The following is a 20,385-nucleotide window of genomic DNA, read 5'->3' on the forward strand; positions in this document are numbered from 1 at the left end:
AGCTTTTGTTGAGCAGAGGAAGCTGCAGAAAGCTAGTCTGCAGACAGGAGGGGGTGTACCTGGGGATAAGCCACACAGTGCACACATCCAAGACAAGGCCCTCCCGGAGAAGTCACTCAAAAACAGAGGAAAAACCCAGAAGGAGAAAATGACCTTGCAAGATGGCTGACTGAAGCCAGCTTTCCATAGAGGCTCCTGTCCAGAAGGAGAGTTAAAGGACAGAAATTTAGCAAGTAACCTGGCAGATTAGAACTGCGCCAAGAAAGAAGGTTGAAGAACACACATCAACCCTGCTGAGGTGAGCTGTGACCCCAAGGATATAAACAAAAGGTACGAAATTCATCACCAAGCAGACGGGAGTCCCCTTCCCCATGAGAATGGCTCAGAGTACCCCATAAACAAACGAGCAGAGTTCAAAAGTCCTCCCATTATACTCCACAGGACACACCCTCTAAAAACTGGACCTACTTCCCCTACTAGGGTGCCATGGCGCTCTCCTACCAGGCAAAAATCTGTGTAAAAAAATATATATTATCTATCTGCAATTCTGAGCTCCCAGTACTCCCCTCCACTCTCACTCTGAGGTCTGGAGGCCTGTCCCCCAGGAGTCCAGATTCTTGGGTGATTGATTGAGGGATGTGGACAGGGCCTGGACTGCAGCTGGTTAGTGCTGATTCTGTGGCACGGGAGTGAGGAAAGGACAGTCAGCTGAGAGGGAACCACGCAGGAGCCGCGGTGCCCTGAGGCACAGAGCAGCAGCCATTTTTGGCAACAATAGGGCTCACCCTTGAATATTCTGGGATCACACCCCCTGTCTCTCTGGGCAACCAGAGGAGGCCGGGAATCTTCTCAGGTGGCAAGCACAGGTGGAACAGATCTGGGACGGAAACACAGGCCCCATGAGTAAAGGGTTTGCATGAGGTGGTACCGGCTGGGTAGAGCATGGGGACTAGAAAACGCACGTGTAGTGCCGGCTGACTCCCAGGGTGGGGCTGACCCAGAGGATTAATTTACTGAGCCTAAGATGCACCCGGCCCCCAGGGGATCATCGGCCTAGACAAAGGAGGGCAGGAGGCTAGAACTGACAGCTAACCATGCTGCGAATACAAACTACCAGGCAGCAGTAAAGACAGGACCCAAGGAACAGGTTCTGTGAACTCAACACAGCCTCTCTTCTGCAGGGGAATTTAGCCAGGACAGAAACAAATTCCGCAAAGTTGTTTTGTTCTGTCAGGAACATCAATCAGGGGCGGGGCTGGAAATGAGTGAACACCCCCAGCCTCCATCAAGCACCAGAGGTTGTCAGGCCTCACCTCCCCCTGCTGGATAGAGGCAGAGAACAGGGGCCTGGCTGAGGAGAAATAGATTTCCTTGTGATTCAGGCAGGTGCAAACCTCTGGAGTATCTGCTCATTGGAGGCAACTGGGTCACAGCCCTGCAGGATTATTAGTGACTGCATGTGACAGAGGTGCAAGGTGGGGAAAGAGGCATCAACCTTCCCAGACTAATCTATTTCCTGGGTGGGTCATCCCGACCTCATGAAGCACCAGAACAAGTCATATTTGAGTTCTCAACAGACCCCCACGATCTAGTTGCCAGAGACCTTATAAACTCTTCCACCTGAGACAGGTGCTGACTGAGACAATTGATTTGGACCTTTTGAACTAAGTTAATCGCCCAAGGACTATCCAAGTGGTGCCCTGGGTATGTGGTTGTAGGAAGGTTTGATTTTCCTTTTCCAATTGTTGCCTGTGGGGGGGGCGGGGTGACTTAATTGCTGCTATTTCTCCACAACTGAGACTTCAACCCAGAGTAACTGTTTCACTAGGGTTAGATAGAGACCAGCTGAAAACAAGACAGAGCCACTTAGCCACACCATATGAAACAGGTCCCCAGTTTCTCAGGCCGTAGCACTGTACAGGTCCTCTACAAAGCTCCAGGAAAAAGTCAAACGGTGTAAAATAATCATGGGGCAGAATAAGCGGAAAAACTCTGGTAACATGAATAACCAGAGTAGATCAACCGCCCCAAGGAAAAATATGGCAGATGTAACTGAAAATCCCATTCATAAACAGATGGCCGAGATGTCAGAAATCGAATTGAGAATTTGGAATGCAAACAAGATTAATAGAATGGAGGAAAATTTGCAATTAGAAATTCGAGGAGCAATTCAAAAGTTGGAATTAGAAATTCAAGGAGAAATTCAAAAGTTGTCTCAAGAATTCAACAAATTTAAAGATAAAACCACCAAAGATTTTGACACATTGAAGTAAGAATTTACAGTCCTCAAAGATCTGAAAAATACAGTAAAATCCCTCAGTAACAAAGTGGAGCAAGCAGAAGAAAGGATTTCTGACATTGAAGACAAAGCTTTTGAACACTCCCAAACTCTCAAAGAGGAAGAGAAATAGAGAGCAAAAAAGGATCATTCTCTCAGAGAGCTCTGGGATAATTTGAAGAAGGCCAATATCCGCCTCATTGGAATCCCCGAAAGCAATGACGTGGCTTCGCAAGGCACAGAGGCCCTTCTCCATGAACTTATGAAAGAGAATTTTCCAGACATGCCAAGAGATTCTGAAATTCAGATAGCAGACAGTTTCAGAATCCCAGCACAATTCAACCCGAATAAGACATCCCCCAGGCACATCATAATTAACTTTACTAAAGTTAATATGAAGGAGAAAATTCTGAAAGTAGCCAGACATAAGAAAACCATTACCTACAAAGGGAAGAATATTAGAATGACTGCAGATCTTTCTGTTGAAACTTTTCAAGCCAGAAGAGGGTGGTCATTGACTTTTAATCTCCTAAAACAAAATAACGTTCAACCCCAGATCCTGTGTCCAGCTAAACTGAATTTAATTTATGATGGAGAAATTAAATATTTAATGATACTCACATGTTGAAGAAATTTGCCATAACCAACCAAACCAGCTCTTCAGGATATTCTCAGACCTATCCTTCATAACGACCAGCCTAATCCTCTACCACAAAAGTAAACTCACTCAGAAACTTTTAATCAAACTCCAACTTCCACAGTGGCGAAAGGATTAAAAATGTCCACTGGACTTTTGAAAAACTCGATACCCCAAATTTGACCAGACTTATCAATATTCTCCATTAATGTGAACGGTTTGAACTGTCCTCTAAAGAGGCACAGGTTAGCTGACTGGATACAAAAACTCCAGATATTTGCTGCATACAAGAGTTACATCTTACCTTAAAAGATAAATATAGACTCAGGTGAAAGGATGGTGGTCCATATTTCAGGCAAATGGTAATCAGAAAAAAGCAGGTGTTGCGATTCTATTTGCAGACACACTAAGCTTTAAACCAACAAAAGTACGGAAGGATAAGAATGGTCGCTTCATATTTGTTAAGGGTAATACTCAATATGATGAGTTTCCAATTATTAATATTTATGCACCCAACCAGAATGCACCTCAATTTATAAGAGAAACTCTAACAGATATGAGCAACTTGATTTCCTCCAGCTCCATAACAGTCAGAGATTTCAACACTCCTTTGGCAGTGTTGAATCAATCCTCCAACAAGAAGCTGAGCAAAGAAATTTTAGATTTAAAGTTAACCATCAAACATTTGGATTTAGCAGACATCTACAGAACATTTCATCACAACAAAACTGAATACACATACTCCAGCCCACGGAACATACTCCAAAATCAATCACCTCTTAGGTCATAAGTCTAACCTCAGTAAATTTAAAGGAATATAAATTATTCCTTGTATCTTCTCAGACCACCATGGAATAAAAGTTGAACTCAGTAACAACAGGAATCTGCATATTCATACAAAAACATGGAAGTTAAATAACCTTATGCCAAATGATAGCTGGGTCAGAGATGAGATTAAGAAGGAAATTGCCAAATTTATGGAACAAAACAACAATGAAGACACGAATTATCAGAACCTCTGGAATACCGCAAAGGCAGTCCTAAGAGGGAAATTTACAGCACTGCAAGCCTTCCTCAAGAGAATGGAAAGAGAGGAAGTTAACAACTTAATGGGACATTTCAAGCAACTGGAAAAGGAAGAACATTCCAACCCCAAACCCAGTAGAAGAAAATAAATAACCAAAGTTAGAGCAAAATTAAATGAAATTGAAAACAAAAGAATTATACAACAGATCAATAAATCAAAAAGTTGGTTTTTTGAAAAGGTCAATAAAATAGATAAACCTTTGGCTAACCTAACCAGGAAAAAAAGAGTAAAATCTCTAATTTCATCAATCAGAAATGACAAAGACAAAATAACAACAGACTCCTCAGAAATTCAAAAAAATCCTTAATGAATATTACATGAAACTTTATTCTCAGAAATATGAAAATCTGAAGGAAATTGACCAATACTTGGAAGCACATCACCTTCCAAGACTTAGCCAGAATCAAGTGGAAATCTTGAACAGGCCTATACCACGTTCTGAAATAGCATCAACCATACAAAATCTCCCTAAAAAGAAAAGCCCGGGACCAGATGGCTTCACATCAGAACTCTACCAAACCTTTAAAGAGGAACTAGTACCTATATTACTCAACCTTTTCCAAAATGTAGAAAAAGAAGGAAGACTACCCAACATGTTCTATGAAGCAAATATCACCCTGATCCCCAAACCAGGAAAAGACCCAACAAGAAAAGAAAATTATAGACCAATATTACTAATGAATATAGATGCAAAAATACTCAACAAGATCCTAACAAACAGAATCCAGCAACACATCAAACAAATTATGTATAATGACCAAGTCGGTTTTATCCCAGGGTCTCAAGGCTGGTTCAATATACATAAATCTATAAATATAATTCAGCACATAAACAAATTAAAAAACAAAGACCATATGATTCTCTCAATTGATGTAGAAAAAGCTTTTGAAAATATCTAGCATCCCTTCATGATCAGAACACTTAAGAAAATCGGTATAGAAGGAACATTTCTTAAACGGATAGAGGCCATCTACAGCAAACCCACAGCCAATATCATATTGAATGGAGCTAAATTGAAATCATTTCCACTCAGGTCAGGAACCAGACAAGGTTGCCCATTGTCTCCACTGCTCTTTACCATTGTAATGGAAGTTTTAGCCATTGCAATTAGGGAAGAAAAGGTGATCAAGGGTATCCACATAGGGTCAAGAGATCAAACTTTCACTCTTTGCAGATGATATGAGGGGGATTGGTGGGATTACACCTGCAGTGCATCTTACAAGGGTACTTGTGAAACTTACTAAATATAGAATATAAATGTCTTGACACAATAACTAAGAAAATGCCAGGAAGTCTATGTTAACCAGTGTGATGAAAATATGCCAAATGGTCTATAAAACCAGTGTATGGTGCCCCATGATCGCATTAATGTACACAGCTATGATTTAATAATAAAATAAATAAATAATAAAATAAAACAAATTTTAAAAACCCAGAAGTAAAACCTCCCATCTGAGATTGCAGTGGAAGTCTGTGCAGTGCATGAAACCCAATCAAATAATCTTATTTTTCTTTTCTCACAAAGAGGAAAGAATTTCTTCTGTCATCTGAGTCAGCACACCACTGTATCTTCCCAAGTATTGAATTTCTCTAATCAAATTGCTTCCCTAGGCTGAACTCTAACATTTCTGCCTTCTGCCTATTAATCATTCGGAGGCGCCTATTGATTCAAGAGCCATCTGGGTTTCTATTAGGAAAACTTTAAAACTGCTAATTAGCAGAGAGGCAGTGTGGAGTGGCAGAGACCCTGGACAGATAGCTTGGAGCCTAGGCTCCTAACAGCCTCTGCCGAGGACTCTCCGGATGAATTTGATCCTCAGTTTCCCCTACAATCAGTTGTAGTTTCTCCTTGTTTCTAGAAGTCAAGTTTCTGAAGAACTCTCCCATTTTCCTCTCAGATGAAAAACATAGCATAATACATGGGAAATTTTAAAAATCACCTTCAACTCAGATGAAAGGGAACACAGAGGGTTGAGAAATGCTAATAACATAAATGAGGTTGAGCAACAACTAGGAATCAAGCTTGGTTCCACGCAGCAGTGTCCCACGGGGGACTCACAGGGTTCTTAGGAATGTTCCAAGATATCAAACAAGCCCCAAAAGAGACAGTTGAGAGGCAGAGCTGGATATCTGAGTTTTGAAGCTGCTCTGGGTGGGGATAAACAATAACATGGGGCAACAGCATGGGCCCCAGGAGAAGAGACTGCACAGAATTCCTCCAGGAGAATTTCAGAGCACCCTGCACTGCAGATTGCTCAGGGAGCTCTTCCCTGCCCCTCTTGCACCAAAGCCACGCTGTGATCCACAGGCATGCACTGGTAAGACAGGCAGCAGAGCTGATCCATTCAGATCCTCCCAGCAATCAATCTCTCCAGCGATGACAATGTTTGGACACATCCTGTGAACGTGGTGCCTCTGCGGTGAGGGGGGACAGAGCAAAACCGAGCATCTTGAGGCATGTAATGAGATAACATTTATTACCATAAATTATAAAGAGGCTTATGTGTAAGTGAGGGTTGCCATGAAATTTAATCCTAATGGTTTGATAATTAAACAAAAAACACAATAATTATCATATCTTAATTTTCCAGTAAATTTGCTGCTGTTGACACTGTATCTTCTTAAGAAAGTTCATGCTGCTTCATTCAGAAAAGCTGCTACTGTCTGTGGTTATCCCTTGAAACTGGATGACCAGGGCTGTCCAGATCTGCATGGCTTATGGGTAACTCATGCACAGAGGCCTGCTGCAGTGCAATGGTGGCTGGTGCTCAGCTCTTGGGTCTGATTCCAACTGACTGCACTGTCCCTTGGAAGCTTCAACTGGCCTGACTCATAGGGAAAATGGGCACAAAGCCCATCCCCACAGAGGACTGCAGAAGCCAGGTGTGTGAAAGTGTCTTGCGTGACACCATTCCTAGGACGGAAATGAAAGTTAATACTGGCCTTCAGCTGCACAACTGGGGACAGTGTTTTTAGTGTCATGACGGATGGTGCAGAGCCCAGGAAATGTAATCACTGCACACCAGGAACCACAAATCATGTCGGGCAAGAGCAAAGTTAACCAAGGGTCCTTAATCACAGAGCTGATGCATCGAGCATGTCACAGAAACTCACAAACTGAGATGAGTCACTAATTTCCAAAGGACATTTTAAAGAAGAGATTAGGAAGGTGAAAAACATTTTCTACACTCATTTGCTTAAATGTTCTAAGACAAAGAAGATATCTCTAAAAAATAATGATGGCAGGAGTGTTATTTCCAATTTTTAAAAGCTCGATTATTTAAAAAAAAAAAAAAAAAACCTCAATTTTTCAGAGTCTGCAAACAACCCATCCATGCTACCCTTTCCCCTGCACCCCTCCCCAGCATGCCCCCATCCCACACCATGTGCTCCAGCCCTAGCTAACTCCTGCTGTCCGTCACATCCTGCTGTGGAACGAATACCTATGTCCCCTCAGAATCCTCATGTTGACATCCTCACCCCCAAAGGTGGTAGTTAGGAGGTAGGGCCTTTGGGAGGTGACTGGCTCATGAAACAGAGCCCACATGACTGAGATTTGCATCCTTGTAAAGTCAGCTCAGGAAAAACCCACTGCCTTCCCCACAGTGTGAGGACACAGCAGGAGGGCTCCATCTACGGACCAGGGAGTGGGGCCTTGCCAGATGCAGAATCTGCTGGCACCTTGAGCTTGGACTTGTAGCCTCCAGAACTGTGAGAAATAAATTTCTGCTATTCGTAAGCCACCCATGTCTGTGGGGTTTCTGTTACAGCAGCCCAAGCAAACTAAGATGGATTCCATGTTCACACCACCTCCGCCGGGATGCCTTCTCCGCCACCTTCCGCTGCCCCTCTACACTGTCAACTGTCCTCGTGCTGTGTCACGAGGCATGTGTGTGCTCTTCCTCATACCAAAGTGTCACTGTTGTGAGGCATGAGCTGCACCATATCTACTCGCCAGCTTCACTCCCAGCAAACTCTGACACCAGGTAGACCCTCGGGAAAAGTTTGCTGATGGACACAGGAACACCCTGGAAGCCAGACGTCTCACCTGTTTCTCTGCCTCCCCCTTTCTTCTGCTGGCTAGAGTCATTCTTAACAATGCTGAACACAATTTACCAAAGGTCACACGGAGCAGAACCCTGCCGCAGCCTCTCCCACATCACACCAGGCTTAGATCAAAGTTACCTGCCCTTGGCATGAGACACGTGTGGTTCCCTCTATGTGATGTTGACCAACTCACTCAGTTTGCTTATCTATAAAATGAGAGCAAAATCTCCCTCACGAGGCTTTTAGGAGGTTGACTGTGATTTCACATGGGAAATGGTAAGTCAACGTTGCTTCCCCTGCTTTCTTCCCTGGGAGCACGCTGCTCCTCCTTCCTGCTGCCAGGGAGCACCTCTGACCTCAGCTCTTATACTAAGTCAAACAAGATCACCCCTTTCCATCAGGAGGAAGGGACCTAGGCAGGTGCCCCAGGAATCTGACTGGGGTTGTTCTCTCCCCCAGATTGCATACCACCCTTACATGCCCAGGTTCTGCAAAGGGCAGCATTGATGCCACATGGATATCAGGAGTGTGGCTCTTCTTTTCAGACTAGGCTGTGCTCTCTCTAGAATACAGCGGTTCTCAACCTGTGGGTCACGACCCCTTTTTAACAATGAAAATACACTGCGGCATTAGGAAGGTTGAGAACCCTTGCTCTAGAAGAAAGTACCATGTACCTACCCTCTTCCTAGGGAGAAGCGTATCACTCGCTGCTCTTTTGGTAGAGAGATAAAGATGGAGTCTTGAGCAACATTCACACCCACCCACAGCAGAGCCCACCCTCTGCCCTCTTCAGAGTGGCAAAGCCCAGGCAGAGGGAAGCTTGCTTTGGCACCTAGCAAAGCCCAAGGAGTGGCAGGAAAGGCTCCTCATAGGGGAATGGGAGAGGTGTGAAGCTCAGGGCTATGGGAAAGACAGGACACTGAGGAGACAAAGCCTGGATGTATCAGGAATTGTCTAAGGCCAAGGTCTGCAGGTGCTGCCCAGTAACATACAGCTACCTCCCCTTTCCTCTGGACCCCTCAATGAAGGTTTCTGACCCCAGGAGGCTGACAAAGCAAAAGAGGTGTAAGAAAGGGAAGGGAAGTGCTTCTCTGCCTGCTGACCCTCAGGGCTCAGACCTCCCAAACAAGGACTCATGGCAGAGTCACCATGGGTTAGTGGGTGCTGTTAGCAGTGGAGACACTGGGGAAGGTACCTACAATGACATCCCAGAGCAATGGAATGTCGCGACCTCTAGTTTTCCCACTGCTCCCACTGCCCCCAGGACAGCAAGATGTCTTGGTCAGGCACAGAGGTGGGACTGCCCTGGAAGGAGCAGACATGTGTCACACTGTGGCACTCCCCAGCTGGGAGAAGTCCTTATTTATTCATCTCAGCACTCCTGGAGCCTGGTGCAGGGCCTACCACACAGCAAGTTCTTGAAGTATCAATATTTATTAAATGAATATTTTATGAATGAAAGAAACAATATATGAGTTAGGAACATTGAGAAATGAGAATTTAAGCAAAAAAAACTCAATAATGCAGAAAGCTGAAGCACAGGAATCAACTGCAACTATTTGCAACTGGGATTGATAATATCACTCAGCCTTCCCTTGCCAAGAATGATTCAAGCTTACTATACTGACAAGTTTAGCAATTTATAATTTTTAAAAAGTGTTTCATATTAGTGTCAAAAGAAGAAAAGATTTATGTTCTTTGGGATCTTGGGCTACAGCAAAATACCTAGACACGGAGGACAAGAGAGAGGCAGACAGGTCCCTACACAACTGTGGACAACGTCACTGGGGCCCACGCCTGCCAGTGGCTTAGACCCCAAAGGATGCAGAGGTGACTTCTAAGGCACCTGTCTTTACCCTCAGGGGCCTGAGACACCACATTCAGCCATAGCGCTTGTGGCTCACACATGGAAGAGTACAGGAGCCCCCCAGGCCCACTCACATCTCTGTGGGAGGTTCTGTTTGGGGAATAAGCACAAGGAGGGTTACCTGGCCCCTCTCTAAGTAAGGCCATAAATGGCTCCCAAGCCATTGGACCTCTAGCTTCCAACTACAGGCCCACAGGGCCTAACTTGGCATTCGTGTATGTCATGAACAGTCCTCACATTAAATACAAACACCCTGGAAACCACCTCACAGTTAGTGCATTAGCACGGAAATGAAAAAGTGAAATATTTACACAATGAAATATTAATAGCAGTCAAAATGAAAGAACCAGATTTATATTTAGCTCTAAAGGATAATTCTGATTTTAAAAGTTTTCAAAGGACAAACATGATATGGAATCACTTATGTCATTAACAAAAACCGTTCTCAAAGTAATGTTTGGTTGTGGAGATGCATATATGCTATACGATAAAAGTATACAGCATGTGTGTGAATGACACCATCACCACCAAGTCAGAACCCCCCCCGAAGAGGAAAGAAGATGGATGAGGGTGCACGGGAAGGTTCAGCTATTTTTTTCTTTTGTTTATTTTTTCCAACATTTTTCATGAAAAATTTAAAATACAAAGTTTGAAACATTTTAGTGGACCCCTATGTGCCCACCCGTACTCTCACCTGCTCACCTCACCTGTCCCTCTGCCCACCTGTTAATCCACCTAATATTTCACACATCCAAAGACTACTGCAGACACCACACACAGACCCCACATCCTTTAGTCACTGACTAGAGTTCAATGTTTGTTCACACTTTTTGAAATACAGAAATCCCAAGTGAATATTTGCTGACTTTCCCCAGACATACACACTTGTGTAGCCCAGACCCCTACTGAATCAGACCTCAGGACCACCACTTAGAAAAGTACCTCGCCCCTTTCCCACTCACATCTCCTGGAAACCCCTCCAGAGGGAACTGATATTGTTATGACCTGTTTCCATAGTGGACTGGTTTTGCTTGTTCTAAGATTTCATATAAATGTAATCACATGGAGTGTGCTCTTTTGAGTAAAGCTCCCTTCACTCAGCACAACGTTCCTGAGACTCACTCATCTTGGTTTGTGTACAAGCAATTCATTCATTCTTGCTGCAGAGTACTGTCCCATTTGTAAGAAAATACCAGCACCTGTTTATCCATTCTCCTATAATGGACACCTGGGTTCTTTCTATTTTTTTGGCCAGGAACATTCTTGTATAGGTCCTTTTGTAACCATGTTTTACAGCTTTCTTGAATAAATAACTAGAGTTGGCCAAATGTGGTGGCTCACTCCTATAATCCCAACACTTTGGAGGCTGAGGCAAGAGAATTGCTCAAGGCTAGGAGTTCAAAACCAACCTGGGAAACATAGTGAGATCCTGTCCTACAAAAAAAATAATCTTTTTAATTAGCTGGGTGTGGTCGCATGTGCCTGTAGTCTGAGGCAAGAGTTGGAGACTACCGTGAACTCTGATCTGGCCACTGTACTCCAGCCTGGGTGACAGAGCAATACCTTGTCTCTAAAAAATGAGTAAGTACCTAGGGTTGAAATAGTTGGGCAAAGGGTAAGTGTATGTCTAGTTTTATAAACAAGTGCCAGATCTTTTTCCAAAGCAGTGGCACTATTTTACCTTCTCACAAACAAGGCATGAGAGTTCTAGTGACTCCACACCCTCTCCAACATCTGGGATTATCTTTTCTACTCTCACCATTGTGAGGAATGTGTTGTGAGTATCTCATCATACTTCAGGTTCACATCTCCTCACTAACCAGTAATATTAATGTCAGCTATTTCTTTTTTTCATTTTTTTTTTATTGTTGGGGATTCATTGAGGGTACAATAAGCCAGGTTACACTGATTGCATTTGTTAGGTAAAGTCCCTCTTGCAATCATGTCTTGCCCCCAGAAGGTGTGGCACACACCAAGGCCCCACCCCTCTCCCTCCTTCCCTCTCTCTGCTCTTCCTTTCCCCACCCCTCCCTCCTTCTTTCTCTCTCTGCTCTCCCCTTGCCCCACCCCCACCGTGTCCTTAATTGTCATTAATCGTCCTCATATCAAAATTGAGTAGATAGGACTCATGCTTCTCCATTCTTGTGATGCTTTACTAAGAATAATGTCTTCCACTTCCATCCAGGTTAATACGAAGGATGTAAAGTCTCCATTTTTTTTTTAATAGCTGAATAGTATTCCATGGTATACATATACCAAAGCTTATTAATCCATTCCTGGGTTGGTGGGCATTTAGGCTATTTCCACATTTTGGCAATGGTAAATTGAGCTGCAATAAACAGTCTAGTACAAGTGTCCTTATGACAAAAGGATTTTTTTCCTTCTGGGTAGATGCCCAGTAATGGGATTGCAGGATCAAATGGGAGGTCTAGCTTGAGCGTGGATGTGGAGAGAAGGGAACACTTTTACACTGCTGGTGGGACTGCAAACTAGTACAACCTTTCTGGAAGGAAGTATGGAGAAACCTCAATGTCAGCTATTTCTTAAAACATTTTATTTCTTTAAAATAAAAGAGAGATAGAAAGAAAGATAGATCCGGAGCAAAGAAAGCAAAATGCTTAAACTAGAACACAGACTTGTTAGTTTCTAAATTATTTTTTGTATGTTTGACGTGTTTAGCAATTTAAAATAAAAAATGTTATTCCATCTCTAATTCCATCTCTGGGCATATGCCCTTACAGCCTAGGCTGGGATTGGAGCCACGGCATCTTGGTATGCAGGAAGGCCCGGGGTAGAGAGCCGGGCTCATCCAAGGGGCTATTTCACAGAAGGATGACATGTTTCTAAAGTCACTGAGCTCTGCCTGCCTCAGGGATATCTCCTAGTGGCCCTGGCTTTGCTCCTGGCCAGTTCTCACTTCCACCTCTGGACCCCATTCACCTCTGCTGGCCCAGGGCATCTCCCAAGGCTGGCCCTGGGCTCCCTAGTGTCACCCCTCTCTCCCTTGGTGACTGGGCTCAAGTGGCAGTGCTCCTCTCTGAAAAGTGTGAGATTAGCCTCTTTTACTAGAATTAACTCCTCAAAGGAATTCCTACTGATGTTAATAATACAGCTTCCAAATCAATGCCAAATTTTAAAAGTGAAAGATGCTCAGATGAGTCAAAGTCTTCAAATGTGGTATCTGAAAGCATGTGCTGTTGCTGCCTCAGACAAATGCCTCCCGGTTTAGCCACTTTACACTTGTCTCTAATTTGAAGCCATCACAGACGAATAACTACTATAGTATCTCTGAAAGGGAAATAAGACTGGACCATCCCGTCCTCCAAGATGTCAGAGGGTGATTATATGCACAGCATCCCCAGCAGGGTGGTGAAAGCACAGGGACGTGGGACATGGGGACACTCACCGCTGGCACTCGCCGGCATGCAGGACAAGCTCTTCGTTGCTCCTGGCACTGACAGTCAGCTCATGCTCAGTGGAGTTGAAGGCGTCCAGGAGCAGGTGGCACTGCCGGGTGCTGTGTTAAAAGACACAAGAAAGTTCAGAATCCTTTGCCGGCCAAAGAGGAGTGACTTCGCCTTTCCTTCCTCTTCAATATCTTACTACTTATGATGTACAAAGTGCGATTATGAAAGTGTCAAATGCCTTCGGGCTTAGAGGATCCCTGGGACTCACTCTGAACACGTGTGAACTCTAAAAAGGGGGTTTGGGCAGCAGGTCCTCTGAGGTCCTGGGGACATGTTCTTACAACCTAGTCATCCCCTATACTAAGTGACCTTGAAAAGGTCACTAGAAGCTCTCCAAACCTTGATATAAAATGACGTCTAGAATACCTGACCCTTAAGATAAGCCCCAGGAAAATGCCAGGCATATAGTGCCAATCACTAACCACTGCGTCTGAGTCAGGACCCTTCAGCTGACAGGCACCAGGAAAGGTGCCAGGGGCTGCAAGGTGAAAACTCAAGTGCTGGCTACCATACACACACCCACCATGATACAGTTTAGACATCTGTCCCCTCCAAATCTCATGTTGAAGTGTGGACCCCAATGGAAGTGTGTAGAGGTGAGGCCTAGGGAAGGTGGCTCCCTCACGGATGGCTCGGGGTCCTCATTCCACAGGAATGAGTGAGCTCCGGCTTCACTAGTCTCTGAGAGTTGGTTGTTCACCTCCCCCCCACCCCCTTGCTGCCTTCCTCACACCATGTGACACGTCTGCTCCCCTTTGCCTGAGCCGAGAGTAAAAGCTCCCCGAGGCCCTCACCAGAAGCAGATGCTGGTGCCGCACTTCTTATACAGCCTGTAGAACCCTGAGCCAAGAAAACTTCTCTGCTTTATAAATCACTCAGACTCAGGTGTTCCTTTATAGCAATGAAAGGACAGACCACCACCTCCTCATTCAGGGGCTCCATCTCACTGCTCCTTATCACCACGGCAGACACCCAGCTTTACTCACCACCCATCCAAACCCTACTCCTTTGTTCATGGCAGAGGTGGAGAGGAAGATGCTCAAGAAACTGTTGGTCCTTGCAAGGGGTAGTCCACATGGCAAAGTTCTAGCCAATGGGCTTCCAGAAATGTCATCCTAACGAAATACAGTGCCTTGAGGGAAGGCTTTACCCCTCAGCCTCTCTCCTTCCTTTGGCGTCCTCTGTAGAAATGAGCTGGGTGCCTAGAAGCTGAGCAACCATCCAGAGACAATGAGGACAACCACCCAGCTGTGGGTGTCAGAAGGAGCCTAAGACAGGTGACATTCTTGAATGCCTGGGGCAGCTCCATGTGCCTCTCTCCCTCCATGAAAATGGAAAAAAAGCAAAAACACATGTCATTTGTGTTAGCTACCATTTGTTAAGTTTCCATTGCAGTCGACCATCTAGAACTAACACAGTCTCGCAAATACCAAGCATCACAGCTAGCATGACAGGTGATCAGTGAGTGTCTACTGACCTAAACCAGTGGCTGCACCCAAGGCAGGACAGATGGAAACACAGCCACAGAACAGAGCTATTTGTGTTCAGGAGCAAGCTAAATAGTGCTCCTTGGAGGGAAAACACTCAGAGACAAAGATCGTGTTCTGGGTCATTTTTAGCTGAGTCTGACTTCAGAACACAGCCTTCCAGAGGGCAGTCAGGTGTTCGGTGTGCTTCCCGAAAAGGAAGGCAAGGCTTTGATGGCTGTTAAAGGGAAGTCTAGACACGGTGGACAAGGATGGTCAGCCCTGATGGGCACCTGCTGCTCCTCTCACTGGCCCTGAGGTGACTAGAAGGCTCTGGAGAGGCCCAGCATGCTGCAGGGATGACTGAGACCCAAGACTTAGAACTCAAACCCACAGCCTTCCTTGGTGGACGGAACCTATGTTCCTAAGGCCTGCCTGTCCTCTGCTCATTCCAGAGAAGGGAACTAAGGCGCAGATGGTGCAAGGACGTCTCCACAGGTTCACAAACACATGCAATTCAGCCATTGTCAAAAGGCTCATGAAATGCCTTTTTTTTTTCTCCAGAATACAGGTGTGTGATCTACCATCAGAAGGGAAAGCAGGGAGCACAGTTACCATTTCTACGGCACACTGCAGGGTGGACAGGGCACCATGTCTTTAGAGGGTTCTCCTGGGACTTGGGGGTAGAGTATCTTCCCCAGAGGCTCAGAACTTAGAAAATATTCACCAGTTCTGACAAGAGGGCTCCATCCTGAGATCACACACAAAACAGCTTCTAAGAATGAAGATCTATTCCACCATTGCCATAACCTCATGAAATCTTTAATCACAGCAAAATCTTTCATCAGAAAAGGGAACTCGTAAAACATTTATCAGAAGAGGAAAATTGAAGTGATTTTTTTAAAGCCTAGAATAAAAGACAAATATATGTTGTTTTCACTCACAGAATATGCTACTTAGAAAACAGCACAGGAACAAACAGCATCAATACAAAATAGATTTTTTTTGTCCTCTTCTTTCTTCTGAGTCACTGTCTGAGTGTGGGGGTGGCTCGAGCTAGCGTCCCCTCTCCTCCTCCTAGTTGGTGACATTATGATATATTGGTGGATCTTGGCTTTCTATCTGTTATTCATGAATAAATTTCCTTTCCCAGACTGCACCAGCATTTTGTGCCCACCATAATGTCATTTGCTCTGTGTATCTTTCTATATCACTTTGGATGATTTGTTTTAAGGCTTAGATTCTGCTGGAACATACAGATAATGTTTAATTCTTGTTTGCTTTTTGTTTTTGTTTTCTGGATCTATCTTTCTGAAGTATGAGAAAATCCAAGAAAACTTCCTGCAAGAAGTGAGATCAGAACAAGCCTTGGAAAGACAGATACACCTGCCTGGATTCCAAGAGGGAGGGAGCATAGGCCCAGCAGCCCCAGGAGCACCTGCAGTCGGGCTGAGGGAGGGGAATGAGGCTTATCAGGCGAGAGGGAGAAGCACACTCCAGCAAAGAGGAGCAATACTGCGTGTGCATTATTCCTTCAGCCCAGAATTAGGAACTTGATTAACTAATTCCTCTAATGAATATCTACTGAGCCCCTCTATGAGCCAGGTATAGGTTTAGGCACTTGGAGTAGGGGAGGGAACAAGGAAGACAAGATCTTTGCTTCCATGGACATTGTGCCCTGTGTACAGGAAGGGCAGAAAAGATGGAGGAATTAAAAAAGCAAATTTTAGCCATTTTTGTAAAGTTAAAGAAAGAGGTTTAAAAAGATTATTGAATAAAAGAATAAGACACCAAATGAATAATTTTCCTATACATCAATTAAAAACAACTACAGATAAATTTTCAAGAAAATAAATTTATAGCCACAGTGCGGGTAGGAATAAATTTAACAAACTATACACAAGATATTTATGTAGAAAATTATAAAGCTTTATGAAACTATATTAAAGAAGATAAAATAAATGCAGCGATATATAGGTTGAGTATTCCTTATCCAAAACATTTGGGACCAGATGTGTTTTAAATTTTGAATTTTTTGCACTTTGAAGTATTTGCATCATATTTCGCAATCATTCCAAATCAGAAGATCTGAAACCTGAAACACTGTAATGAGGACTTTCTATGGTGTCGTGTCAGCACTCACAAGGTTTCCAATCTCTATATTGTTTATAAGCATTAAGTTTTGCAGCAGTCATTTCCAGCAAGAGAGGAAAGAGACTTTGTGCTAAGGAGAACCATACAGAGCTTTAATTGAATTTAATTTTTTTAAAAAAGCAAGGGTCAAGTATCGTGGCTCTACCTATAATCCTAGCATTTGAAAAGGCCAAGGTGGGAAAATTACTTGAGGCCAGGAGTTTGAGACCAGCCTGAGCAAAGAGGAGACCATGTCTCTGCAAAGGCATAGAAATATTAGCCAGTGCGGTGGCATGCGCTTGTAGTGGGAGGCTGGACTGAGGCAAGAAGACAGCTTCCGCCCAGGAGTTTGAAGTTCAGTGAGCTATGAAGAGGCCACTACACTTCCAGCCTCGGTGACAGACACCCTGTCTCAAAAAAAAAAAAAAAACAACTGGCAAATATACTATAGTGAAATCTTAAAATTTGACAATCTTTGTGGTAGATATCCTGTCCTTTCTTTATATTCCTATACTTGAGATGATTTATAACAAGTATTTTTAAAGTCACATAGAATATTGTCTTGGTCTGAGCAGAGTCTGAGAAAACGTTCTGCACAGAGCTGGGGTTGGGGAAGAGACGTGACGAGGAGGGGAGCGTGAGCAGAATGGGGCATGAGGCACAGCTGGTGTGTCGCTGAGCTGGTTGCCCCGTGGGCAGCGGGAGCTCCATCACACTGTTCCCCTGAGGAGCTGTGCACCTGAGGCGCAGAGCAGAGAATAATTTCTCCACCAGCTCTTGCCCTGCCTGGCCAATCTCTCCCCAGAGAGGTCGATTCTCTTATACTTCATGCATGCACTGTGCAGAGTGAGCACCCAGGGGCATCAATTCTTAAATGCCTCAGAGAAGGCATTTAGAATGGTCTTAGAAAGCAAGGGATGCTCAGCACAGCTGAGGTGAGCTGCTGTTTGCATAAATCTTGTTGCCATGGCAATGGCTAGTGTAAAAAGTGGGCTACTATATGAGGCAGGGCACAAGACAGACATGACACAAAGACTTTTTAAAAATTAAGTGAATCTCTTAAAAGAGAAATTTTAACACTGACTTCATGTATGATGGGTAAGGAAAGCCTCCCTGAAGAAATGATATTTTATCTGAGGTTCAAATAACAAGAAAGCAATCATGTGAAGGTCTTAGAAGGGAGCTTTTCAGAGAGAATGAAAAAGTCATGCAAAAAGTCTCAAGGCACAGCATGATCGAGGGATAGAAAAAGCAAAGAAGAAAGTGGAGTGAGAATAATAATGGAGGAAAAGTTGTGGGGAATACTCAGATTTTATTCTAAGTATGACAGTAAGTTATTTCGAGAGTTTTAAGCAGATGAGTGACATGAATTGGTTTATGTTTAAAAAAAAAATAAAAAAGATGAGCTACAATTCTGGAAAAGATGGAGTAAGCACAATTCACCCTGTCTCTCCTGCTAAATGCAACTATAAATCATGGATAGAATGCAAGGAGCTGAAAAGCAGACTCAGATATAAATTGAAGAAGGCACATCACGGTGGGAGGCCAGATCTGAAGCTACTCTGAGTGGGCCGTGAGCTGCATCTCCCCCAGTACGGCCTGGCCTGAACTGAAAGGGTGTGCGGCCTGGGCGTGGCTAGGAGCTCCCAGCGCAGCCTCTCGTCCTGGTCTGATGAGTGGAAAAATTGGCCTAGGAAGGGCCAAACTAACAGTAGCCCTGGTTTTTTCCCTTCCCCTTTTTCCTTCCCTTTTCTTCCTGCCCAGCCCCTCAGCAGACCACAGGAGATGATGCCATGAGGGAAAGTCACCAATAGACAGGCACGCCCCGCCCCGACACAAGCCTCTTCCTCACCCAGGGAACTGAAGTTCCCATACCACGGAACCAGCCCCATCACTCTATTCCTCTCTTGGTGCTAACCCTAGATTTGTAGATGGAAGGTTCCCAGAAAGTGTTGGGGAGGTTTCAGAAATGAGAGAGATAAGGAGAGCAGTCTTGATAAAGTGATACATGATTCCTGGGGTGGAGCTGAGCATGAGAGAATCAGACCCTGAACAGCAAATCATGGGGCTTGGTAACTAAGCTCCAGGGAAGAATGCTAAGAGGCACACGTGTGGGGCTGGTCCAAAGAGCACCACAAATGCTTTCAACCAGAAGTACAGCACTGCTCACAACAGGCACCAAGACTGTGGCAAAAAAAACCCACAACAAAACAAACAAACAAAATGCACGGACTACTTGCTGAAACAAAAATAGTGACATCTTCACAGTATTCAAATGAGACAGCGATGTATCCCAGCATTATATGCAAAATGTCCAGAATACAATCTAAAACAACTCAACCCATAAACAACCAAGAAAATACCACTTTCAATGGAAAAGTGAATTAACGCAACAACTTCAAGATGACTGTCTTATCAGAAAAAGACTTTAAACGCATTCAAAGATGTGAACACACTTGGAAGAAATGAAAAGACAGAAAACCTCAGCAAAGAAAGAGAAGATACAAAGACCCAAAGACAGACTTTAAAAAAGAAAAAAAACTGAACTGAAGAACTCCCCAGATGCCGAATTATCTTAGTAATTGATAGGACAAGTAGACATAAAATCAGAAAGGAACAGAACCACCACTGACCCCCTAGACGTGACTGACACTCAGAGCACAGCCTCCCCCCCCGCAAAAAAAAAAAAAAAAACAGCAGAAAACTCATCCTTCTCAAGTGTATGTGCAACATCTACTAAAAACCATATTCCAGGCCATGAAAAAAAATCCAAAAGTGTAAAAGAATAGAAATCATATAAAGTATGTTTTTGGACCACCAAAGAGTTAAAATAGTAAATTGAAAGATAGATTAAAAAATCACCCAATGGAAACAGAGACAGCGGAGGAGGAAAGATTGGAGAAAAAAGTAGAAAGGGCAGGTTTGGTGGTAGAGGGGTAAGTGGAGGCGTTTCTTTATCAAAGGTCAACAAGCCGTCCAGACCTCTGGGGGGCGACATACTGAAGGCAGGAAGGGTGTCTGTCTTTAACTTTTCAATTAATAAATTTTAAATTGTGTTTTTAAAATGTTACTTTAAAAGAAATAATCTGAAGTGGCTATAACCAAAAGATATACACAATAACAAATATTTGGCAAGGATGTGCAGAAATTGGATACTCATGCACTATTTGTGGGAATGATGCAACCACTTTGGAAAACAATCTGGCAGCTCCTTAAACATTTATACACAGAGTGGCTGTAGGAGCCAGCAATTCCACTCCTAGGGTTATAGCCAAGAGAAATGAAAACATACATCCACACAAAAACTTGTACATCAATGCTCATAACAGCATTATGTGTTATAGCCAAAAGGTGGGTTCAACCCCCAATGTCCCTGAACTAGTGAATGAATTAACAACATGTG

At 43.9% G+C, this 20,385-nt stretch overlaps 1 protein-coding gene across 7 annotated transcripts in view; it reads right to left on the reverse strand.

Annotated features, from left to right (window-relative positions):
* The window catches only part of TRAPPC9 (trafficking protein particle complex subunit 9), a 701,153-nt gene that overhangs the window by 222,465 nt on the left and 458,303 nt on the right, over window positions 1-20,385 (reverse strand). For all 7 annotated transcript variants that reach the window (XM_053558761.1, XM_053558762.1, XM_053558766.1 and 4 more), the window contains one exon: window positions 13,323-13,433. In XM_053558761.1, the coding sequence (XP_053414736.1) occupies window positions 13,323-13,433 (111 nt within the window). The remainder of the gene's footprint in view (window positions 1-13,322; window positions 13,434-20,385) is intronic.

This window comes from Nycticebus coucang, chromosome 13 (assembly GCF_027406575.1).
Source record: "Nycticebus coucang isolate mNycCou1 chromosome 13, mNycCou1.pri, whole genome shotgun sequence".
NCBI lineage: Eukaryota > Metazoa > Chordata > Mammalia > Primates > Lorisidae > Nycticebus > Nycticebus coucang.